At 40.5% G+C, this 27,034-nt stretch overlaps 1 protein-coding gene across 7 annotated transcripts in view; it reads right to left on the bottom strand.

Annotated features, from left to right (window-relative positions):
• Positions 1–27,034, bottom strand: part of MEIS2 (Meis homeobox 2) — a 174,463-nt gene that overhangs the window by 108,826 nt on the left and 38,603 nt on the right. For all 7 annotated transcript variants that reach the window (XM_030038851.2, XM_030038834.2, XM_030038843.2 and 4 more), the window contains exon 8: positions 12,988–13,133. In XM_030038851.2, coding sequence (XP_029894711.1) covers positions 12,988–13,133 — 146 coding nt within the window. The remainder of the gene's footprint in view (positions 1–12,987; positions 13,134–27,034) is intronic.

Consider the following 27,034-nt stretch of genomic DNA (forward strand, 5'->3'; position numbering starts at 1 on the left):
ATTCAGCAGTTTGAGTCAGCAGGCACTCAGTCAATATTTTCTTGGGGTCATTCTACCTCTCTGAGGGCCCAAGCTTTGTTTTGAATCCTGGAGTCAAATCGCCATAAAAGTCTGTAAGTGAAAAACAGGTGAAAAAGCCATGTTTTTCACCTGTTTCGGCATTCAAATTTCTGTGTAAATCCATAATCAACCTCATTTTGCATTAAATTTGCATTGGATCCATGTCCTTAAAAATCAACGTGGATTTTGAATGCTCAAACAACTTTTGGTGCTTTGGGTTGACTTTTCATAGAGCTAATGTTGGACCAGATGTCAGAAATATTGGGGAACGCTGAGCTGGGTAAGGGCTGTTCAGACCTACACCTTCCCCAGATATTTGTGAAACTTCACATGCTGTGAATGGAGAGCAGCGTATGTGTCGTGACACAGTCTCTGTCTCTGAATATATGAAAGGGAGGTGTTTTTAACATATGGTCCTCAATACAAAATCTCTTCCTTTGTTGGTCTGACAGAGCCCAAGCCTGGCTGACCTTCAGCATCCACTCAAAATCCCAATGCCTGAAGGAACAGTAATTAAATATTTCTCTTAAGCTCAAGTCTTCATTTTGGGTCTCAAGCCCATGTCTAGTTTGACTTTGTAAGTTAATTTTGCAATAATTTTTCCGCTGACAGATAAATGAAATGTCATTAAAAAAGTTGAAACAAATACAACAAAAACTTAAACCTGAAGGAAGCCAAATTTGGGAAGGTTTCCTTCTGAAAACAGCTCTAATTTAAAGATATTTTTCAGTTTTTAATCATTAATAAGAAAACGTGGAAATATGAGAAATGCTTCAGGCAACACTACTTTATTGTAACCCCAGGAATGCAAGATGTTTCTCAGTAGTATTTCTTCAAATGTTTTTTTGGAGTCTAGTTTTAAAAGTGCTAAGCAAAGGCACTTCCACAGATTGTTCTACAGTCTCAACGACTGGGGTTTTTTTTGGTTGTTGAATTCCATTATTCCTGCAAGGCGTTTTGTTCCCCCTCAGTAATTTCTTCTCTTGTCTGTTTGTAGCCTGTGCTTATTCACCGATTCAGTACGTGCATTCTGCATCTATGGCTAGATCTTACATTTTTGGGATGGATGGGGAGAGCACGGGAAAGAACAATACAGCTCTCATTTCTCTCATCTTCTTTCAGCCTCTGTTACACTTTTTTGGGGAATAAGGGCCCTGATAATCCAGGCTCTCCAAACATCCTTCTATATCTTTCTTAGACTCTCACCAGACTGGCCTCAGGCTAGTTTCATAATCATCAAGAAAAAAACCAGTCCTGATGTTCAGCATGAGATCATAACACGGTGATCTCACTCTGAACGTTACCTTTCACTACAGCAGCTCTATTGACTTCTTTGCTTAGAACAGTTTGAATTTCCCACCAGCTCAGCTGTGTGATATTTGGCCTCTTTTAGGCAAGATACCTTTTAGCAGAGTGAGCCTACAGGGCGCTGAGTAGAAAGCTCATGAGCCCCTAGGCCTTGTTTGAAAGAGTTTTCAGTCTCAGCAAGAAGTTTGCCGCAGCACTTGTTCGGGAGGCAGCAGAGCATGTTACAGCATTACCGAGTCGGAGAGCGCAGTATCACGTATTTTCAGCTGGGGCTTTGAGTAGGATTCAGATCCCAGGAGCTAAACTCGGGATAGTTTAACAGTTCTAGGGTTACATTTATTCGTACCCATGCTGGCAAAACACCACAGTCTTGGTTTTTGTAGACATATTCTTTTCCTGCTGGACATATAGTTTTGCACTGGTTCATAGTGGGATTTAATCTCCTTTGCAAGCATTATTGCTCTCTAAATGGACAGCTTTGGGGGAAGAAAAGAGAGAGAAAGAGGCAAAAGCCTTTTTTTCTCTCAAGTTTGTTTGCATCCAAGAGCATTGTGGGATATAAGTTCATGTTTCACAGAGCCAGGACAGCTAAGATTAATTATAGCAGTGAATTGTCTGCAAATGCCTAGGGTAGATATGCACCGAATAGTGGGATTTTTCTGGTCTGAGAAGTGTTTGCTTGGCATTTAATGGCCACCATACCACATATGCATACAAAGTAGGTTGTTTAAAATAGAGATGTAAGTAGCCATACTATATGGAACAATGTGGGCTTCTTAGCATTGTCCTAAAACCCTGCAGCTCATCCCACCATCCACAGAGAAGTTCATACCAACTCAGGAAGCTCCTCTCTTTCCTAAGAGGTGTTAGTTCATGCAGTAAGGTGTCCATGTGGAACTGGAAGAAACAGAATTGAGAAGAGACAGACCAAGAACACAACTCTTGGAATAGTCTGCTGAAACAGTAAAGGAGGGTGGAAGGGAGAAGTAAATTAAATTATTTTCCCCTCTTTTGTTGTTCACAACAATTGACCTGTTTTCGTGTATGTTTCCATTTCATTTCCTACTTTATATCTGAAAGAGATCACCAGAATACCCCTTTATAGTTGAAATTAAAGCATCCTTTAAACATCTAGATTTTGAAGTGATCCCTCAAATTAACCAACTTCCCTTGCAATTTAGGAGTGCCACCGTTCCTATGCACCTATGTGTTCCTATGCACCATTCCTTTGCTGACTGCCCCAAATCCACACGTCACTTTTCTGACCACATAATGCTCCTTATTCCTGTTGTTATCAGACGTATCATGACCCTTCTCACTATTCACATTCTATATCCCTGAATAGTCCATTTGTGGACTATCAAAACAGCTGTCAGCTCTCTGCATGTGCTCCTCAGCAGGCAGGGAGCTTCCCAACATGAATTAGGGACTTTGCGGTAGCCTTTCTGTCCCTTACTCTTTACTCTAGGTCACCTTCCTGCTCCCCATTTCTTCGTTTAAGCACAAGTGGGAGGCAGAAGTGGGAAGCACCTGGATGAATCAAAAGAGGCAGCAGAAGGACCAGGTCTGGCTGGAAAGCTGCCAAAGCCCTATTTCACATTAGGAAACTCCCTGGGCTGTTGAGGAGGGGAGTAGCCACTAGTGACTTCTTGAAGTACAAAGATGCATTTGTTAATACTGTTGCACTCCCTTCATTCTGACTCTTGCCCCTGGGCCAGCAGTTGATGCCTAAGGTTCTTTCTCTTGCTGCTTTCTGGGAAAGATATTTGATACCATTTGCATGCAATAATCACCACTTCAGGTCAGCAGGACGGAAAGGACCTGAAAAACAAAAATAAACGAACCCCGAGCCACTTGAACTAAAGTAGCTTGCAGCAATCAAATGCTGTCATCTTCAGTGTAGACCAGAAAGAACATAACACTTAATTTTATATTCAATGCTCCCTCATAAAGGGAAAATCATCCTGAACTTTCAAAGTCTACAGAAGTTCAAGTATTTGTACAAGCATAGCCTGACTGTCATGCTAGCTCAGCAGCAGGACAAAACCACATCAGAAGTGCAGGCCTCCGTAATTTAGCTGATGCTAAGTATAAGACACAGGTCTCATGCAGAGTTTTTCATCTGTAAATATCAAAAGCACTCCAAAAAGCAGCCACCATCATTATGCCGTACTGTTTAAACAGGGAAACTGAGGCACAGTGTCTTGCCATGGTCACAGCTAGAAACACAACTGCAATCTCCCCGTGCCTGCCAGAGCTCACTTGTGCTGAAGCATCGTGGGGACAGTAGCGAAGGTTCAGCCACAAGAGAACCTGACAAATAGCTGAGCACTCAAGAAACTTGTCTTTCTATCATAAAATAGGGGATCCTTGAAAGACTTGTTAAGCATAATTTGTGGATAAAGTGGCTATAGTGTTTAACGCTTATTAAGACGCAAAATTGCGTTTGTTTGTCTGCCTCCCATTTATGATTTCACTGCTCCATCTTGTCCGGCTTTTTCAAAGGGATCAGAGTTCCACTGGAATTAATGGAAGCAGGACTGAGAGGTACACACTGTTAGGCACTAATCTGTAAATTACCTGCAAATATTTGAACACAGAGAAATTAAACCTGCATTTTTTACCTTACCTGGGAGGAAAGAGAACCGCTTTTATAAAGATCCACATATGTTCACAGCATATCAACTAACAATGCAGCTTACATCATCTTTGGGGGTTTTTTTAATTGGCATAAGAAGCTTCAAAGTAGTCTAGACCAGGCCATGATCTTACAAAAACCTACTCCTTTTATATACTTAGTATACATTAAGAAAGTGAACAGGAGCTTTCCCATTGCTATGCAGTTTAGCCAGATAGTATTTCCACAGTATATCCACTTTAGAATATCAAGCTGCCACTTTGAAAGGTTCCTCAGACCAAATAAAAGCTTGATCCAGATGATAGCCAAATTTCTATAACATTAAACAAATTAATATATGCAGATTTTTTTAAATACTAAACTAAAATATTTGCTGCTGTTTACTTGGCTACTCTGATTCATTGTGCTGAGATTGTAAGAGTATGTCATGAGATGTTAAACATTTTATGGACATAAGTATTCAACAGCTACAAATAAAATACATGTTTTGAACCGCCATCATAGAAAGGTAAAACCAAGATTTAAAAAAATCTTTACGGCATTATACAGTGAGTTGACAACCTATCATCCAGTATTAGACAAAACAACTGAAATTAGTTCTGGCAGATTTGGGGCTAGCAGTTAAAAATAAAAATAGCAAATGTAAAAGCATGAAAACTGTATTGCCATTATGCTTAAAGACAATAATAAATCTTTAAAGATGCCAATGATTGCTTTGGATACTACAAATGACTACTGCCAATCAACTCTAAAATATGTAATGCATGGTATTCTAAGTATCCTAACTCAAGGCAAACTCCACAACACCACAAGTAATATTGTCTGCTATAAACTACTCTCTTCATTAGGCAACAATAAGAGCTGACATCTCCATTTCTTAGCAGTTGTGGAACTGTTGGCAGAAACACACTTTTTTTTTTTACAGTATAACTCTAATTTTAGAGAAAACTTTGAACCAATGATTTTGCTCATGGGTCTTGAAAGGAAGGTCTTAAATAAACACGTCCTGAGGCAAAACTGAGAGGCAGTATCACTTTGCACAAACAACAGCAATTGTTTTTTCCCTGAAATATATTTTATATATACATATACCAATCTGTACACACTACAGAGAAAGGGAGGAACTGTGAGTTTTCTGATGACAACTCTTTTAGGTAGTGGAACTTGAAGATACTCAAAAGAATTCTCACCTCTAGTTGACTGTGATCTTGATTTTCAAAGCCCGCAGTGCACAACATTTATTAGTGCAACGTTCTTGGAGTGTTTAAACACTATTTGTATTTGCATATGCTTTAGTTAAATCTGCTTTTACCTTGCAAGCCTCGAAGCCACAACTCTATATAAATGAATTCTTGTCACTACTTCCTTATTTCAACTACTTTAAGGAATTCATTACCTGGACTTTGGTATTCTTTCTTCTTTTCTTTTCACTTAATTCCTATACTGACACTGCAAAGCCTTGTGATCTGACAATAACAACCAGAAAACACCAGTGGCTGATGCTATCTTTTGCTAGGCCATATTCAGCTCGCACAGTTGAGGCTTTTTAATCAAGCCTCAACTAAAATCATGCACATTTCTCGTTACGCTCTGGTCTCAGTAATTCCCTGTTTGAAAATGGCAGGTAAAATATTAAATTGGGAAGTAACATCTAGCCATGTTATCTGATGGTTTGGCAGTGGCTGACCTCATATGCCACATGAATGAAATTCACCTCGCTGCAGTCCTGACACATTGTGTTGATGAGGAGGAGGAGGAGGCAAAAACCAGCAGGGTGGTGAAAAAAAAAAGGAGAGGTGAAGGTAAAGCATAACTAGCTAACATCAGACAGGGTGGTATGAAAAACTACTATAGCTGGCCTGGAAAAGGACCATTAGGTAGACCTAATCGTCCTGGTAGCACCATGAAAGGACTTTGCTGCAGCCCCCCAGCCTGCCAGGGATTCACGGAGGGAAAGGGGATGAAGAGGAAGGGAGAGCCGGAGGGGAAGGGTGCTGCGTTTCATTTGCTCGTCCCTTGCAGGATTCGCAATTCGGGGATTGTTTGGGGGGGGGGGGGGGGGGGGAAATGTATGCGTGTGTGTGAATTTCACCCTATATATAACTTGGAATCTTATTAGTTAACAACTCAGTGACACTGCAAATTCAGTATTTCTCAGAATGCTATTTTTGAAGCTGAAACACACAACATATTTTGATCTCCAAAGAAGTACAATAAAGATCCCCCCTTCAAAATAAAACGAGAAGTAAAAAAAAAAAAACAAACCCTGAATGCACATGTAATAATTTCCAGGCGGGCTTCCTGTGATTGTATCTGATTATTTAAATATCGGACTGTCTCTTTAATTTGAGGAGCGGGGAGAGAGGCGACAGATGGCAGACAGAATTGACTTATGTCCTCTATTCTTCTGCAGAAGAAGGGGGAGTGCAGAAAGTTTGATCGAGGCAGAAGCTACAGTACGCAGGCCCGGCTATAACTATCTAATAGGTCTTTTGACAGATCGGTTCGGAATATTTAGGTTTTTTTCTCCCCCAGACAGGCTTTGTAACAAACCCACGGTCCTGGAGGTTGCCATGGGTGACGAGAGCGCTGACATCCAGTCCCAACTACAAATAAGCACATGACAAATGGGCCCAGAGCCCTCCGACAGCCCTGAACCTTGGTGACCCCCTAAAATACCCAGCCTCCCCATACCCACGCCCCCCCCAAAAGCATTACTGAGTATATTTTTTAAAACCGAAAGCTTGCACTTAATTGGAAACACTGCCATGTAACCAAAATGCTTAGGACAGCATGTACAAGTAAAAATAAATCACGCAGCATTGTTATTTAATGCGCTGTGACATCATTTCCTGAAATTAAACAGAGATGACACAGATTCAGACAGTCCCTGCTAAGGTTCAGTTCAAACAATTCACAGATGTTTTCCTCCAGCCAGCAGAAAACAATGCAGGGCTTAAAGCACTCCTCTCCCTCTCCCTCTCTCTCTCCCCAGCCTTTTCGCTGGTACGAGGAGGTATGGCAGTTTTATAATACATGCTCCCGCAAAAATATTCTTTTTTTAATTTAATTACTCAGGCTGTTGTACTAAATAGATGGATCATTGTGTCACAAAAGCATCAATTTTTCAGAAGAAATAACAGATGTCTATGTAACAATGATTAGATTAACCACTCCCAGACAAAGCTAGCTTTTGAGGCCCACACACCCCATGACCTCGGGTTCCCTCTTCTGTAGGGGGTGGATGTAGAAATGTCAGATCTAATCTCAGATTCCATTTTTAAAACAAACAAAGCCCCACCCCCACCCCATTTCAGCTCTTTTCTTTTACGATTGTGGCATTTAAAAGGTATATGAACGTTCGGTCTGTCACTAAATCTTTGGGACTGATTTTGTGGGCAAGGACTAGGAGAACTTGGAGCATGAAACCTTTCAGCCTGGGATCAGAAGTGGCATTTTGAGAAAGATTTCCAGTTTTATTCTCTCCAGGCTGCTGACGCCGTAGCGCAGGCAGGCAGGACAGGCGGGGGATGCTGGTGACATTAGGCAGGGCTACGCTACCACCGGCAATAGCAACAAACGCTAACGGCAGCCGCCAGCTCTTCTGGAGAGCGACCAGAGCAACTTTGGGGTACAAAGATGCACAGTTCCATCACCTCGAGGTGACCGCAGGTCATAGGAGTTCAACATTCAGGTACTGATTTTTCTTTAACACTAGGATGAAACCATTTAACCTCTCCTCGCAAAGTTTACCCAGCTGAAAAATGAGTGCAACTTTATTCTGCTGGTCGAGCTTCCAGCTGGGCCGTGTTTCTACAGTCCGAGAGGTCTGTCCTACACCAGCAGGCAACTTATTACTTGGCTGCAAACTCAGCACACCGTCAGCCCTGCCTAAAAAGCAGACCTGGAATAAAACTGTACTTTAGGTTCCTCCAACTCCCTGACTACGTGGTGCGCTGAAGCAGAAATGGCAGCCATGAGAACTCACAGGCAGGTCGTTTTACAGGAGAATCAGAGGACATCGTCCGTCCCCTTAGCGTACCCTGGGAGTGTATAGCACGTTACAACGCGATCCAACGCAAGCACTAAAACTCATCAGAATGTCTTCACATTCCTGTGTTTTGTTGAGTCGCCCAGCCTTCTTGTCACCATTTTAACTGGACAAAGGTCTGTTGCGTTTTCAGTTTTGTTTCTTTTAAAGTACAGCAAAAACAGCAATGTGAAGAATCCTTCTCCTGGATCAGGACTCTGAGGAAAGCTGTTCTTCTACTGCTTGATACGAAAGTAAGCTGTTCAGTGTGGAGTGCAATAGCCAGCTATGTTCCTAAACCTCCCTTAGGTATTGTTCCTAAAGTCACAATATGGGAGGAGATATTTATGAAGGTGGGATGGTTTCAACTGTTTTGAAAGCTTGCTCCAAGATTGGCTTTGGTTGATGACATTCATCTCTAGAATCTCTAGAATGAATAAATAAAATAGCCGCCCTTTTTAAAAAGACCTGGTAAGCCATTCATCAAAATACGATAGAGAGACATAATATTCTCAGGTATACCTACAAAAATACAGAAAAAAAAGTCTGTTTCAGTAAGACTATTAATATTATCCAGTCTGACCACCTGAATACGGCAAGTTAAGAAAACTAATTCAGGTAAGTACAAAAGCTGTGGCTGGTTCATTTCAACACATTCCAGCAGAACTTACTCTAGCCTGACACTGAAGCCGATGAAACCAAAATCTACTCTACAAGAGACTGTGTAAAGAGCAAGATTTTCAGCCAGAAGATTGTGGAAATCAGGCTAAAATGACACTGTTCAAACAAATGTTAGGAGACAGAACTTCAGCTAGCAAAAAAAGCAAAAAAACCCAGCTCGACTCCACTGACTTCAGGGGAGCCATCCCAAATACCATCAGCTGGGAATCTGGCACAGTCATAAAAAAGGTTTAGTTTGCAGGCTCCCATTGGTATATCTGGTACTTTTAGTTAAGATATACATCTTCTTACAGACCGTAACAAAAGAAACAACCAAAATAGAATTTTAACAAAGGGCATCACTCCCGGTAAGTGTCAAAGAATAAACGTGTCCCTGTTCTGCCAGTTCTGTAAAAGAAGGGGAAAAAACTTTGAATGTAGCAAAAGTGTAGTCCTTGATACACTGTGCTGCAGAAAGGGATGAACTACCAGAGGTACAAGCCCGTAGAATGGTATAATTACTTCCTTTATAACTTTGCTCTCTTCTGATTATGTACATACATTTTAAAGGTCCTCCATCTTTCGAAAGGGCATGGGAGGAGGGGGGCTGGCTCCGTATAGTTGCTGGTAAGAAATCCTAATCTCAGGATTGGTGTAAGCTAGAGGTGTCTATACATTTGAGCACTTCCTGTTTTCACTTCGTGATCAAATATGTTCTTTGCAGGGCAAATAGGGGAGCACTTGAGGGAGGAAAGCAGAGATGTCTGAGAGGCTAATTGAGTGTACTAAGGACTCCTTGGCATAGAGGAAAAGGAGTTTTCCAAAGCTATGAATAAACTCTCGGCTTGGGTCAGATTTCTTGCTGTTTCTTTTCTTTAACCACCTTTGAACTCAAATAAAAACAGCCTTAATGTCAGGTTTACCTTTCTGATGTCGTAATCTTTATGTACTATTGAAAAGCTTATACTACCAGACTAGGATTTCCTCTACTTGCTTAAACACTGGATATTATCCAGAAAAAGCATACACATTTCCAACCAATTCATCCTCAGATCTTTCATCTTCCGGTACTGTTGTAATTCCAAATGTAAGACAGAGCTCAGTAAGTGAACAAGAACATGACAGAAGCTCCTACTCGTGCGTTTGATTTCCAACAATAAAAACATGCATGTGTATCCTATTTCAAATATAATTAAAGTTACTGCAAAATGGAAGCTGTGATAGGGGTTAGAAATTGTTTTGAAAGACACAGCCCATCAGATACATTCATTCTACATCAGAGTTCAAGTGCCTGTCTCTTCAAAAAAGCCACTTAGGCAATTCAGTTTTTAAAATCAGCTACCTTAGGAGTTTGCAAACTGATTGAATAAAGGAAAAAAATAGCATTTTATTTAAAATCATAAGTAAATACAATTAGTCAGAACTGAGTTACTCTCTTTGAATTTGACAGTCTAAAGGAATTTCAAGTTTAATCCACAACATAAGAGATGGACTGCCACTGCCTGTCCTTCCAGGGAAACCAGAGGTTAATGATTTTTGTCATATTGAGACTAACAGCTAACAATTGCTACAGTTGGCCTTTAGTATTTTATTTGTCCTTTTGAGGTATTCAGAATAGGTGACAATGGCTTGCAGTTGAGAACATATGTAGAGAGACCCCTGTGGCTTATGGAAAAGTTGCTCCATGCTGGTTGGGTGTTTGAAAAAAAAAATACAACCAGAGCTCTTTTATGTTCCTCTCCTTAATGAATGCATGAATGTCAAAATGTACCAATGGCCCATTCAGCAGGCAAAGCCTAAGCAGCTCCTTCTTTAAGAACACATCCTGAGATGTAAAATACATTTGCTTAACAAATTAAAATAATGAGATAATTCAATTAGTTTCTTTAAAAAAAAAAAAAAAGAGAGAGAGAAAAAAGGGTACATCAGGGGATTATTGTAATACAAGAACAGGTCATACAGCACAAAGGAGGAACAAACCAATTTGAAATAAGGTTAGAGTAGTAACGAAGGAATGTACATTGAATCATGGACCGCCATTGTAAAGATATTTACTTGAAACAATAAAATTGTACATCACAGATTCCCCCGTTCTGGCTCAGCCAGCGTTGCACTTTGAATGGACAAGCTAATTTGAGAAAAAGTGCGAGATCTTTAAAAGAAAGGAGTTCTCTTCCTTCCCTGCATGTGTTTATGGCAAGAATCTTTCTGAATTTACATTGCACTGGTCAGGGGTCTCCATTATCAGTTTGCAGGTCTGAGAATTACAGCACAGTAAATCTTTCAACACCTGCAAACTCATTAAAGCTTGGACGGTAAGAGGTTTGGGGCTTTTTTGTGTTCATTTAATTTGATTTTTGCGAGGCCATCCTCACCAGTGATGGCAAATTTCCTCAATTCATGCAGGATGGAGAGGGTCAGGAGAGAGAGGATGGAAACAAGGAAAAGGGATTTCAAAAAGCCAGGAGGACTTTCCTCAAGAGAAGCGAGAGGCAGTTGACTGTTTAATAAGCATGTGTCGAATGCTTTCAAGGAGCACGTGAGAAAGGAAGGCAGGGAGAAAAAAAACAAGATATCACGAATTTCATAAGAGGAAATGGAGTTAACACAGAGACATGTACAAAACAAACTGGTTTGTGGCCCTGCTTTTTGCTGTCTGCCTGTACTACTCCTCTAAAGATACCCTACAGCTAAATGTAAAACCCTCCACTCACACTCACTCGACTTCCAAATTAAAAACATTTTACAGGTTAGTAAATCTCCAGCTGAGGTGATGTAGCAAAGAACAGCTGTGAAGTAATTTTGATAATGATGAGAATAATAAGCACATGGCAAGGTTCAGGGCTTTGCTGTTGCAGCTTCAGTGCTCCTGAATAGATAAAAGTGATTAAATACTCCTGATTATCCCTGACCAATATGTAATGGATTTACAGCCCTTTCAATTAGTCAGTATTTGCTTAGGACTCATTATTTTGTCTTTGGTTAAGTAATCAGCCCAGAGACTCATGTTCTGTCTAATTCCTCTGAGCCAAGTGGGTACAGGGCACCTGACCTTTGAAATGGCCATAGCTGGGAGGCAGGAATAACCACTACTCCAGCAGAGACACTGGCTATTCCAGCTAATCCTGACCCCACAGGCCAGATCAATGCACCTTAGTTTGCTACTAATGTCCTTACATCAAAATGATGGTTTAGAAATGTGGATCTATCGCTCCCCCCCTTTAGCTGTGCTGCCAGCAGAGCAGTTCGATAGTCCCTATCATAAATAAATCGGGTACCTTGTCCTGAAATCGTTACACTGTAACCAACATCAGCCACCATGGAAATTTATAAAACTTTGGTAGAAGAAGAGGTAGTTAATAACAGTTAGCGTTTTAAGCCTTATCAAGTGAGAAACAATTTTACAGTGAGAGGAAGAAGAAAATCAATTGATAATTTTACCAGTTTCCATTATTTCCCACATGAAGTAAACTACAAAGAGTGTTACTAGGTTTTCTGTGGAACCGTGTTTTGATGCCTAAGTGAAGCTATAACAGTCAACAGAACACCAACACATAAAACCAATCGCAAGCAGGAGGATAAAGATAGCCCATAGAAAGCACTGCTTTTTCATGTATTTAATCTCTCTTCCCCAAATGTGAATATGGCTAGCTTTTAACATAATGGACTTGAAGAGAAGCTAAAAAGGTGCTTTTTCTCTCTGTTACATAACTGAAGAATTAGGGAACCTGTAAGCCTTCTATATTTCTCACAAAAAGTAACAATGACAAGTTTGCAAGCTGCTGCTTTGACTCCTCTAACATCCACAGTGTATGTCAGCGCACACAGACTAGGGCTCTCTTCCACCACATACATATGAAGTTTGTGTAAACAGAGGCCAGCGATAAAGAATCCAGGAGGCAGAGCTTTATATATGCTAAAGCAAGAAACCTCCTTTTTTGTCCTTAGGAACATTTTGAATAGTTCAAAGCAAAAAATGGTTACTTTATATGTAGGTGGTGTTCCATGCTATGGCTTTGTACTCTTTCTCTCTCTCTTTCTCTCTCTATGGGCATGTATGTGTGTATATATATACATATACATATATATATATATAGGTTTCTTTCAGATTTGTCATGATTCCAAGAGCCAAGAAAAAAAAAAATCTAGGGGGGAAAAAAAAAAAAAAGCAACAATAACTGAGCCCTAATAATGGTCCAAAAATTATGGGGACAATTGATTTCTAATAATGATGAATAAACCTCATTAGGCACATGAATAGAAATCTATTTTTGTTTTGGGCACCACTTACTGTGAGATGCTGGAAAAGCCACGCTCTCATGATATTTGTTGCTACTTTGGGGAAAATGCCTCTTTTCTTCTGACGCTTTTTGTCCTTGTCTGGGTCATCGTCATCCCCTGTACCAGGTGAGGCTACACTGTTGTCTAAACCATCTCCTACAACAAAGAGAAAAACAGGAAGGAGGAGACATTTAGTGAACAAAATACAGAAGCCCCAAAGTACCATTAATTACCAAGGCACTACCACAGTTTTATTTTGATTTGCTAGATCAGGCACATACAGTTTCTCATTATATATGAATGCAGATACAAATATGTAAAAATTAGAAACCATGTCTCTCCAAATACTAATTTTGTGTTTCACACATGCATATATCATTAATTCAATTATAATTGTGTGCTTGACATAGTGCAATAGCTCTTTGTCAATTATGGGATTCAATGTGGGAAAATGTGCCACAAGAAAACCCATTCACTGGAAATGCATCCCTACAACCATTCTGAATACGCACTATAAGTAATCAAGTTAAATGTTCTGTAGTCTATATATTCAAGGCCCTCTGCAGAGGTGGCAGTAACCGTGTCACCGTTCAGTGCACATAACACACTGTCAGATGAGCCCCTCCCCATAACCATCACCTCCCAACACACATACATACGCACGCACAAACACGTACACCTAGTTTGACCCTGCATATAGCATTTGCATGACATGAAAACTTCTACATCTCTGCATCAGTGATTATTATCATTAAAAAAAAAGATGCACATCAAGGTAGAGCTCTCACTTAATCAGAACTTTCCATCAACATCTTTCTCTTCTGTGCTTTTCCCTGGCATTAATTGTGCATTAGCAAAAATCATTTACTTTTAACAGTCATAGTTATTTTTTCTTGCCCTCCAGCAAAAATGCCTTGAAAGCCTGCCTGGAGGGCATCTAAATTATGTATCTGAAAAACTCTTCTGGCAAGGCATTGCAGGACCCCTACTTTCTTAAAATTCATACGAGCACGTCTTCCTGTTTTTGGGAAGGCATCAATCAAGAGCAGCAATATATGCCATATTCCTACATTAATATTTGAACTAATAACTTTAAAAAAAGGAAAGAAACAAGATCCGACTTGTGGCATAATCAAATGCAAAATAAATGAAGAATACTGGGACAGCACTGAGACTTTATAGATTGCTGTGTTTTCCTTACACATCATTAGCCCGGAGCCACACGAAAGAGGAAAACAGAGAAGTGGAGAGTTTATGCTCCCTGCTGGTGTTTAAGAAGCCGAGGTCCTGGAAGGACATCTGGGAATTGTGCTGAGACGGTGGTTTTTGTAATTTAAGAATAGACATTCATTAGCAGTAAATGCCATAAATCCCATGCTAAGTAAAAACCTTGTCCAAGAAAGCCTAAAACAATAAACTCTGTGCTCAATGTAGCCTGAGCTAGACGCTCCATAGCTTCCTGAGGAATGCTATAGATTCACGAGCTAATTCCTATAGCCTTGCCTAGTTCTGTAGTGCTACTAAACGAAATACGTTGCTGCTACATACAGTCCATTTGCTTCAAAACTTGCGTTTCAGCTCCATCTTGCCTCCCGTGCTAGATCACCCTTCTTCCACTGCCTCCCCTCTGAAAAACCAACCCTTTTGGACCGGAGAGACAGAAAAAGCCACAGCAAAGAGCTGGCAGATTAATTTTATTGACATTTCCATTTTCACTGCAATGTGATACCCTCCATCACATGGAAGAGATGACCCTCACTATTTACAGACTGACAGGCCACTTCATTACAACCACCCTGCCCCAAGGCAGAGCAGCTCCTTTCCATCTGCCCAAACACCAGAGCAAGACCCTGAAGTCGCTGCTCTCTTTCTCATGCTCCTTTTCTTTTTTTGTTGTTGTTGTTTGTTTCTGTTAACGATAGAGCAAGGAGAGTCGAATCACGGCAAACTAATCTAAGAGATTATGGAAGCCCTAAACGCTGTAACCAACTGCTCACTTTTGCAAGATGCTGGTTATTTAGAAAGAGCTCCTTTCCCTTGCGCTCTCCCCCCGCTATATTCCACCCTACCCCTCTCTCTCTCACACACACACACACACGCACGCGCGCGCACACACACACACACTTTCCACTATGCCAAGGAACTGCTGCAAGGCAAATTCTCACAAACACTAATGGCTTCTGACTGCTCCTTGGCAACCCCAGCATTTTAACCTGGGTGGATATGCTCTCCAAAATACAGACACTGGAGCTATCTCATCAGCTGTTCATGTGACACAGATGGAGAGTGGCTATTAGGAGCCAGGCAATGGGCCTTGGGGATCTGAGGTGCTGTACTGTAGCCTCAGGCAATTTTGAAAAGCAGTACCCGGAGATGGGGGGAAAAAAATCCCTACTGAAAGTGCAAGTTTGAAGTCAGTCAGTCTGTTTGTCTATCTGTCGTGCAGATAAAGATATCTTTGTCTCTTTATGTAAAAGCTGTGTGTGTATGCACAGGATGCGTGGAGCTGTAAAACTTCCGCTCTGCACCATTCTTCCGCACCGCAGAAGCACTGCTTCACTCTCTATATGGACAAATTCCTGTTTCTCTGCATATTTATACTCTCCTGTTTGTGAGCATCCTCAGCAGGAGTCACCTACATGCTAAATCCGTGTTTAGACCTTTTGGAGAGGTTGTCAATATCCTGGTTTTAAAAAGCTAATAGCAGCCCGAGAGATGAAAGTTCAGCTAAAGCTTCCCTGCCTTCCCACCTCAAGCAGCAGCTGAAACGGTAAGAGGCAGTGCTTCCCTAATCTGTTCCATAACCTCATGAAAGGAAATCCAAATATCGTACCTCCAGATTACCTCAGAAGATGAATACAGCAAGATTTGCTGCTCCGGTGAACTACAAGCCCACTCCTGTTAAGCTGTATTGTCATATCTTTAATAGCACTACAACAGCTTACATTAGTGGATACGGTTTCTAGCGGCAGGAAATCATAGAAGTAGCCCATAACTGCCTTTTCCAAGATGGAATGATTTACTTCTTGGATATGGAGGGCCTGATCCTAGTTTGCTGTATCCAAATAAACACGAGTTACTTTAAACACAGAAAAAGAAATTATCAACAGTGAAATACAATGAACAGACATGAAAGTCACTCTATTGAAGACTGGATTGAGTATACTTTTAACTGCTGTATGAAGGAGTCCAAATTTCAATCATTTAAACCATCATTAAGAGTGATTCTGCTTAGGTGAACTGTTCATATCCTGATTTGGATGGTAATTTGTAAGAAGAGTAAAGTCCTAACTTGCATGGAAATGACAACTATATAAGCATAGTTATCCCAATTTTCTAGCGGGGAAGCTCAGTCTAGATTTTGGCCCACTGACTCTCTCTTTCGCACAGCAGCAAAAGAAATGAAGGGTGACTTTCTCCTGCTTTGCACACTGTTCACTCGTTTATTCTTGTGCAAAGAGTACAAGTGATTGCAAAACCCTATCACTGTTCTAGGAAAGTGGAGAATTCTTAAGTGGCACTCTCTTTGTGGAGATGTCAATGACTATGCAGGATTCAAGCCAGTAGTGAATTAGGCATATTACCCAGCTTGTTTAAGATTATATCAATGCTATGTAATAGTCTCAGTAACCCCTATAAAAGATGGAGAGAGTTTACAAGAAACTTTGCAAAGTGACCCACATGGGGTTCCTTAGAGACCTTCTCTTCTAGGGGAAGGGTTTGTGGAGGAGGCTGAAGATGCAAGTCTTCTTTACACAGTGGGAAGTCAGGCTTCCACACTAGCTCTGTGTGCAAACACTCTTAGCACGTGCTGAGGGTTTCTTCCCACAAGATAAATTCTTTTGCATTGAAAGCAAATGACACTACCTCTTATTAAAAAAATACTGCATAAGTAGTTAGAGCAGGGTTTCCATTGCACCATAATTTCCAACTTAACTTGCTGCAAACTGATTTCCTTGGACAGACTAGCTTGCTGACCCCAATGTTCGTTCATACAGCTAAGGACTCTTTGGGAAACAGAGTCCAGTCCTACAGAAGTCCTGTCCAACCTTATTGTATCAATGAATTCCTCTTTGACAGTCCTCCACACTATCGGTACTATCTCAACCCTAGTCCTTGTTTGTGTTCCTCACAGAGTAAAGACCCAGCAAGAGATGAAGCGAGTGCTGCTTAGAAGCTGCTTATCTAGTTTTTCACCATTTGTGAACAGGATGGATAAGAGATTCCCAATCTACGCAGAATGAGAACTGAAAAGGATAACCCAGTCAGGCCAAAGCACAGAAGCCTGGTAACAGCCCAGATTCAAACTCTCAAATAGTTTCTATTACCATCATAACAAGCAGAGCAGTAAGAAAAGTGCTCTCTGGAAAAATACATTTCAGGATCCAGTGTTTGAGTTTCTTCACCATCAGAGGTCCCTTACAGCTTTATGGTTTGTCATGCTACAGGAAAAGAGAGAAGAGCAGGGGTATCTAAGGCAGGGGGAAAACAAGACACTTCACCATTTTTCTAAAAATAGTGCAAGCAATATGAAAACCAAGCTAAAGATTCTGAAAATGAAAGCTGCAGCACACTATGCTGATCTTAAGTAAACTACTCTACAATCTTTGAGCCCAGTACTTTGATGGAGTAGAATATGTAGGTATAAACGCAAAACAAAGAGGACAATCTGCATCCAGCTTATATTCGCAATTTGCAATTATTTGTTTGTACTTATAATGTGTCCACCTGGACATGTAAGTATTGTAAACCATTATTAATAAGGATCTTCAACTTAGTAATGTGATCCACATCGCCACCAGAGAAAAATCTTAAAATCTGGTTAATTACCACTGACAAAAAGCTGGAAAGAGAAGCATTTGAATACATTTTAGAGATAAGACAGTCTGTGCTGTAGGGAGGACTAACAGAAAGGGAAGGTCCGTTCCAGAATCAAAGACCCTTCAGGAGAACTCCTTATCTCCATTCCACCCTGTTAAAATCATCAGGCTTTTAGCCTTACAACTTCAGCAGACCACAGCTCTTTGAAAGAAATGCTGGCTGTGGGTTGTTTTTTTTCTCCTCCTCTCAACGATCATTGCTCACGGAAGTTGACTTAGTCTCCTCACACCACAGAAGCAATACTTATCTGGCGCGTCTTACCGCCTAGGGAAACTGAGTTAGGATAGGTTATGGGTGGCAAACCTCGGACTTTGAAAACCACAAGCAGTCCAAGTGGGCACCCCAGCTTAGAGCCGTGCCATCGTCAGCAGCGCTCTGCTAGTACGTGCGCTGGTTTTGCTGAATCACTTGACTGCGGGAGGAGAGGAGCCCTCAGAAGCTGCTCAGGCCCAACAGAGGCACCCAAGGCTGACCCGCGCGCTCAGCCGCCACTTGTCCCGTCCTGGAGCGGGGGGTCCTCAAGTGTAATCAGCCCCCTGCGTGCCCTCCCCTTTCGCGCCTCTGAGACACCAGACACGCGTGTCTCGTGGTGCTGTCACGCGTTCCTGAGCGTCTGGGAGAGAAAGAAAGGTTGGGCACTAGAAGGAACAGGAAGACTTCAGACATAGCGCACCACCGTCTCTCTTACTACAGATGTTTTCTTTTTGCCCTTCTAGCAGCAGGGAGGAGACGAAGAACTGGCCTTCTCTCTGTTGTTCTTTTGGAAGGTCTTTTGCTTTCCAGAATATAACCCAGAAATTTCACAGGGCTGATACTGTAAAGATGGCATGTACAAATTTCACACAATCCGGGCATTAATAACTACTTTAAATTCAAATAGGAGAAAAAGGAGGAGAACTTAAGCCACTCCTAGACCTCACCTACAAAGCTATTCTACTCGGTCTGATCACATTTTAGCATAGTTTGTCAGTCAGGAGCAGGTCCCTGTTGCCATCTGGCAATATGTGCTAAAGGCTTAAGGAGTTGCATGGTATCTGGTATCTGAAGTGTATTTACAACAAGACACAGAATAAAAACTCTTCCTTTTCTGTTTCTGGATAGGCACCTTTCCATAATCACTAATTTATCTTATTTTCAAAAAGGCATTTACAAATATTTTATTATTTACTCAAGGGTAGGAATGACATTCCAGCTATGTTATTGTTATAGCCATGCATGCTATAAAATTGGTGATTCAACTCTTTCAAAATTATTTGCAGAACTGTAATGTTTCACATTTCCCCTTTTATTATTTTCCTGCCCCAAAATAAGAAAAAAGACTGACTTTTTTGTGCCCTTAATTGTCTGTGTTTAAAGCTCGTGTTTATTTGTGAAGTGACTGGAGAATTCTTAGAGATTATATTCAAAAGCCAACAACATATTTTTCTAGCTTTTTAAAGAGAAAACTAATAAACACGGGTTTAAATTTTAAGCTCTTTCATACAGCCAGTAGGTTTGTGGTTCGTTCATTATAACCCAACATTTTTTCACATCAGGTGAAAAAAGTGTTCCAATGCAGACAAGGGCAACAGTAAAGCAACCTGCTAATTACTGATCTCTCTTACGTTCCTGCTGTGCTAAACTGTCCGGACATGTTGAAGTGAAATTTTTCTGCGATTTTCAAGTGACTAGTTCATGGCCCACTGCCGTGGAGTGCCGGAGAAGGGATGAAATGCTTTAGTTTACATGCAACATTTACTAACTGTGTGGGTTTTCCGACATTAAAGAGGGGACAGTGACCCATGCCACCTTTTTCACACTCAAAAGAGCACTGAAAAAACAGTCTTCATAGGCTTACCTCAGGCTTCCCTGGCCCTTAACACCCTCCCCCCAGGGTAGGAGCAGAAAGAGAAAAAAGAAGGGATTTTATGCTCCTTTCTCTTCAACTTTTCAGGCGGTATAAGCAGCATTTAGCAAATTCAGCCTCCAAATGGCTCCAAATGCTCCGAGCTGCAGGGGCTCATCCTTTGTTAGCCTCCCTCTATTTACACAGGATTTACGCAGGCTCTCCACTGAAGAGACCACATGTTTCTGACAGAAAGCACTTCCATTCACACTGCATCAGGCAACAGGATTGTAACCACTGCAGCTTCACGCTGACCTGAGATTAGGGATTTCAGCAACATTGAGATGGTAACAATCTGCTAACTAACAAAAATTATCCATGGAGAACTCTGCTGCTTACTCCAGTTAAAACTACCGTGGCCAGATAGATTAGGTTACTTAAAAGGACAATTAAGAACTAGCTACTATCAAGAATATGCATGTCCATCTACAAATCACATACACACACAGAAAAATATCAGCAGGAAAAAAAAAAGAAAAAAAAAGAAAAAAATCAGACTGCAGCTTGGATTAAAACAATTTCACCCACTGGCTGAAGACATAAAGTGTAAAAACAGACAGATGGACACATATGTAAATGTGGCTGCATTTGTTTCTCTGGAGCTGGCAAGTTAGTAATAACAGTATAGTTTAATAATTTATTTTCCATGGTATTTTCACACTGGTTAACTGGGCAGTGGCAACATCCATGCGGAACTTCAGGAGCACAATAACTCCTTCAATCTAATTGCTACTGGGGCAAACAAACTGAACTAAGCGACCTCTCTTGGCTCTACCTACAGGACTCAGTCCTGGAACCCAATATCAGTCTGGGGATTTTTAAAATTTAGTATTTTTTTTTTTTAACTCAGTTTGGCCAGTCAGGGTTTCTGCACTGAGATTTTTTTTCCAGATTTAGTATTTGTGTCAGGGTTTTTCAAAATGGATTACGCACACACAAGCACAACAGACGTTGCTGGTTGGAGCTTGTGTTTTTTTGCTCGGTAGCCTTTCATGGGGCAAAAGAAAATTAGATGGGAACACAGGGCCAGAAAGGACCACACAGATCCAGTTTTTGATGAGTTTTATTTTGACGTTTTAATCTGGCAAATTATTTTGCTACTGCAGCAAAGGACAAAACAATTTACTTCTGTAATAGTCACTCATACATGCATCGGATAAGCATGTGAAAAGTACACGGTATATTCTAAAGTTCTCCATAGTATATCATAATAAAGCTCTTCTGGGCACTCAATGATTCATTTTTAGTGATCTCTCAAATGCCCTTATCCACAGTTAACACTCAGATTTTATTAAGGAAGAAAGCAGGGACAAATGTCCACTTAAGTCCCAGCTCTCAAATTCAACTCTGCTTGCGCTGCAGTACCTAAAGCTAAAGCTTTTTTAATGTTCTATTCGCCTCCCCTGTGTGGCATTTCTGCTAACACAGAGTTCACAATCTTTCAGCCCCAAACACAGAAGGCTGCTATCTTCAAGTCATCCAAGGAATGTGCCAGATACTATCATCTCCCCTGCAATACAAAGAACCAGAAAGAGGCAGAGACCAAAAGGAGACCGTACTGATCAGGTTACTAAAGTCCAGAAAGTCTTTCCCAGAATGCTAAATGTTAATCTTTGAACCAGCAAATGTTATAATTAAGATCCTTGTAGTTGGAGGAAATGCTAGCTCCAGAAGTCAAAGGTACAGCCATTTGAAGTTGTACTTTTTTCCACGTTTATCCTAATCTCGCACCCCTCATGCTGGCATAACCGCCATCAAGCACTTTGTTCTATTCAAGCAAAATTATCATTAATGTCAGTGGCAGTTTTGCCTGAGTAAGGAGTGTAAGACCAGATCCTTGTCTTATTCACACAGAATTGCAAGCACTGCACAATTCCAGAGGAGATATACTCATTAAAACTTGTGGTTTATGCTGATTTATGATGCTCTTCTGTTTAAGAGTGAAACTCACTTTGTACCTCACCGGGAAAGTGTTCAATGCACTTGTTTCTACATGGTTTTAACTTCAAGTCCCCCCCTCCCCACAAGTTGGGAAGTTTACTCCCAGGTTTTGGCACCTAGGCTGAAGGCAAGCATTATTAAATTAGGTTTAAGTATTTTGTCTGCTTCGGTAATTACTTTGCAGTGCAAATGTAAATAGCTGTTATTCTGTTTAAATTTTTCATCCTACTAAATGCTGTCACACAAAATGTCCTTGTGCTGCAGTCTAAATGGAGTTCTTTTTAAATTGCTTTTTAAATATATTTTTAGACAAATATTTTTAGCATTCTCATAGTAATTGTGTTAAGAATACCAGCTGCAGACTTTGGCTACAGCTGAGACAACAATAACAAGTCATTAAAGAAATCAGGAGACAAAAAATTTTTTTTTTTTTTTTTTCCCTAAAGCACATCTTCTTTAAGAGACCATTGTCTTTTTTTAGTTCTCTATCCCTGTTGGAGTAAGTGGGATAGCATTTTTAGTTTCCTTAATCAACTGTGCCAAAGTTACTATACATTAAAAAGCTACATCATATCTTAAGTACCATTTCTTATTTGCTATCCTGTTATTTTTGTCATTAGAATAATATCAAACGTGGGCAAAATAGCCAAGTTCAATTAAAATTCTACCTGCAGTTGAAGTAATTAAGTTCAATAGTATCTCATCAATATTTAACCTTTAACATTTTGCAGTTATTTATATACAGCAGAACATGGAGAACTTAAAGTAGATGATGGCTACCATCCTGTAGTGTTCTTCATTAAATCATTAATGTAGTTTCTTTAAGAATAAAAATGGCTTTTTTTGAAAAGGAAAATAGCCATCAGAGCATCTCAATTTTCCTTACAGCTGTTACAAACTTATTAACTGTGAGATATTTTAACGTTTTGCAGTTCCCTTTAGACAACATGTTGTTGGGCATAACTGCTTGTTCAGGAAACATCCCTTAAAATGATGCTCACTAATACAGCAAGAGTCCATGTACTGTCCACCCTTTTCAGGGTTATTTAGCTATTAAAAATGCACCAGCTGAAATATTGCATATGAATACACATTCATAGGATTTTTTTCATCATTTTTTAAAAAAGGTAGGACTAGAAATGTAACAGACATTTATTCCTGAGAGATACTAACTTAAAAGCTTCAGTTATTAAAAAGGGCATTTGTTAAGCCACAAGTCCAAAATGCACATTAGTCTATTTTAAGATGTGTTACAAAAAAATGGAGGATGGCTGAATGTTTGGAAAAAAAAAAAGTTTTAATAGAAAAGTGTCAAAATGAACCATAAAAGCTTTTCCAGGTGATAAAATGTGCACAAATGTGTATGTTACATAAAACACAAATAGTACCATCTCGATATACATTCACAAACACCTGAGCAGCATCAGAAAAGATGCTTGCTGTGAATGCATAGTCCAGAAAAAATAAAAAAAATACAAAACAACTCCAAACTTGGCAAATCTTACATACCATAAGAGCTCCAACACCTATGCACAGTAGGGTGGATTAACCCGCTGGGTGCTGCAGACATATATATGCACCTCCTCCTAAAGTGTTCATTTGGCTGGCAGTCTGGAAAATGCCAGAATGTGAAGGGTTACGTGGGAACACTGACAGTCTGCTCTTGTAGGTTTAAGTTAAAGCCAGTACTTTGAATATAGTGTGTTAGGTATTTAGAAACATAACTAATACTGTTTATAAGCGGTATACTATTTGGTGCTCACAACAAAGGGCTCAATCCGGTGCTCACTCCTACTGGGGAATCACGTTCCAGGCGACAACCGCGTGCTTTCGGTCTGCCCGTGTTTACTTTGGGGGTAACAGTTTTCAGGAGTCTTTTCCTCCAAGAAGCCTTGTAATGGTAAAGTGTAAACCATCTATACCTCACCTGCTATACATATTGGATGCTTAAAAGTGGTTACTGGAAAGGCCTGAAATGCTTTGTCTTTCAAGTTCAGCAGACAGATTATAAGAGCAAGTATTTAAGAGCCAAAGCCCCTAGCTAGTCCCTGCTAGTTTCTTAGAGTCCGGCTTCAGCCGTGAGGGAAGATATAGTTAAGAATATCCACATGCCTCAAACTGGAAGAAGCAGCAAGCATACGGACACGTGAATTCGCGTCAGAAAATTTCAACTGGCTGACAAAAAAAACCCAAAAAGAAATCTTTATGATGCTAGAAATGCTGACAAGCAACTTATTTTCTCCCATTGTATAGTTTTACTGAATTGCTTCAGGATAATATGATTTTTTTTTTAAAGTGAAAAAGAAGGGAAGGCCATGGCCTTCTCCTCTCTCTGCACCCAAACTATCCCATAAGATGCTTTGGAGCTGCTTTAAGTGATCAAAAGAACTGACAGAGCAACACATAATTTTGTAGAAACATGGGGAAAAGCTTTTGACAACAGTTTCGATGAATTGGATTTAGAAAATAAGGAAGCATAAAAATAGCAAAACCACAGGGTACTGCCTTGTTATGACACTATTTGCTTAAAAGTTCAAAGCACAAAACTAAAAAGCACAGGCCCCCACTCTGACACGTGATGCTTTGCTTTTCTGTTCATAAGCCTGTAATTTCATTTCAAGTCTTTCATTGTAGCAGAAAGTGTTGCAAAAGACATACACGCAGTGCCTACAAAGTCTTCCCAGACTGGTTTGTGTCCCTGAGCAATTCCTAGGGAAGGACCTCACAAGCTGGGCTCCAGAGAACTTCCATCACCCCGCTCCCCTCTGCAGAGGAGATAGGGTTGGCTATACGTACGAACCCCGAATGAAAATCCTGGCAGGTTACGAGACTTCTCTTCATTCCGATGGGTAAAACTGAGTTTCCCCCTGGACAGGCTGTTCACCTAGCCAGTTAGAGAACTGACATGTACGCCATGAGATCAGACCTAAGCCCCACCAATCAAGTAGCAGTCTGGGCTAAATGTGCTGATGCAGCAAATTTCCAGATCTTGATCACACTAGGCAGGGGAGTCATTCTTCTCAGTGATAAAGTCACTGAATGCACTCTTGAGGAGATAAAAAATTAAGAACTGGCTGACTTTGCACCATTTGAGTGAGGTATTCACCGCTGACCCAGAACAACAGAATTGTCACCAGCTAGGAATCACCATAGACATGGTCATCTCTGACTCCGTACTGCAAGGCTGTTCTCAGGAATCGTTTCTCAGCTGGTTAGTGGCATCAATCCGGAAACTACAGTGTTTAAATGCATTATGCATTAGAAGAAACTTCACACAGTCCCTCCATCCCTCTCCTTCTCCCCCTTCTTTTAAAAACTCTGTGAAATGATGCCAACGAGAGGGCTCAGTAGTCAAAAAAAAAAAAGGCAAATAGGATTTTGGCAATTAAGATTTGCCTCAAAGACATCAGCCCTCCTTTGCAATTTTATAGTTAAGATATTTTTACCTGTGTTTTACTATGTCAGCTTTTAAAACTTAACAGAGATTGATGCAGCAGCTAAGAATTGAGATGCTAATAGTGTTAGAGCATTATCTAACACAAGATACTCTATTCCCTTTTCTGTTATTGGCTCAGAAAGTGACCTTCAGCAAACTTTAGGGATAAGGATTTTCAAAAGTGCTCAAACGAGCAAGGAACATAGCTTTCAATGAAAACTGCTTTAAAAGTAATACATAATATTCCTTTTGATAGTAATTGGTGGTGGCTTTTAGATAAGTGAATATTATATATTATTAAAGACAAACATGTCAATGCACTCCTGTGCTCATTTGAACATTACATTTTTTCAAGTCTGAGTATGGTTATTGTTTTTACTAATTCTTCTTCAGCTCTGAATGCATATCTTAAAGAGAACGTGCTTTCTTTACATCCTGAAATACCACGTTAGAAGGCAGGTTCTTGGACATAAGTACTTGTGATCAAAATAGATGCACAAGGACAACTTATTTCTTTTCTTCTTCACCTAAATAGCAGTATTTCCATTTACGTTACTAAGAGCAAAAGCAAGACTTAGTGCTGCAACTTTGGTAAAGAGACCACACAGGTTTTTATATCTATGGCTGATCAAAATCGTGAAGCATGAACGGTATTGCCATCCAGTCTTTATCCATCTCTGGTTCCTGTGGCATACACGGGGATTTGTTCTGAGGGCGCAAGTGAAAAGCTAAGATTTGGTATTTCCCATTTCTACCTCCAATGAACTCAATGACAAAACACTCTCTGGAGCTCACTCTTCACCTGCGGCACACGCTGTGATTCTGTCGGCGTGGATGACACGCACACACAGAGAGCGAGCCCGCTTTCCCGGGGAGGAGAAGTGCTCAGAGGGACCGGGACCTGCCCCTGCTGCCGGTCTCTCCGCAGCAAGGACACGTACGTAAGCAGCAGCCCTGCCCCTCTGGATGGAGATAACTTTTCCCTGGCTCTCAGAGCCCAGGAAAGAATTATCACATGGAGTGCAGGTCTGGGGCCATTTTTCCAAAATAAGAAAGGCCAACGTTCCTCATTCATTTACAAAGCACTAACGAGGCCCCTTTTTCAACCCTGTTTATTTCTCACAAAATAGATTCTTCTGGGCAATGACAAGAGAAACTAAATCAAGGAGATGAGCAGGCTATCCTTTTCTCCTCGACCGGTGCTGCTTTCTGGTACCTGTGATGGCTTTTCCTGTGTGTGATAAAGGTTCAGTAAATAATGCAAGCCTGGGCCCTGGCTGTTGTTGGTTCACAGATTGTACGTCCTTAGCAGCACCACCCCATCTATTACTGTGGAATTAGTTGACAATACTACTAGTTGAACCAAAAAAATAAACTAATTGGTCCCTGAGGATAGCTAGGTGCTTGGGAAGTCTTTTTAACAAAAAGAAAAAAAATTATCTCCCATAGTGATTTGCCAGCCTTCCTATACTCTATCCAGCACATTGGGACTTCTAAATTACATACTATAATTGACATCAAATATCTGTCCCATCAGTGAATATCTTTATTAGCATCAAAATCACTCACAACTAGTGTTCCTCAATGTTATTAAACAGAACTTGTTCTAGGTGTTGCCTTACTAATTAGTCAGGATGAGCCCGAGGAAGAAAATCTGGGTCATGTTAAATTAATTGGAATGAGCATGAAAATTAGCAGAGCAAACTGCATCAATTTTCTATAGAGAGCCTTTCTTCATGTTGAGAATAAAAATGGATATTATGAGGCATTAACCAAACTGCCTTCTGTGACTGCCAAGAGGTGTGTTACAGTAGCCCAAAAATATCATGCTCACAGATTTTCAGAAGTTAATGAGACATTTCCAGGAATGGTAAATACATGGTATTAAAATGGGTGTGCCTCTTATGGGAAAAT

This window comes from Aquila chrysaetos, chromosome 2 (assembly GCF_900496995.4).
Source record: "Aquila chrysaetos chrysaetos chromosome 2, bAquChr1.4, whole genome shotgun sequence".
Lineage (NCBI taxonomy): Eukaryota > Metazoa > Chordata > Aves > Accipitriformes > Accipitridae > Aquila > Aquila chrysaetos.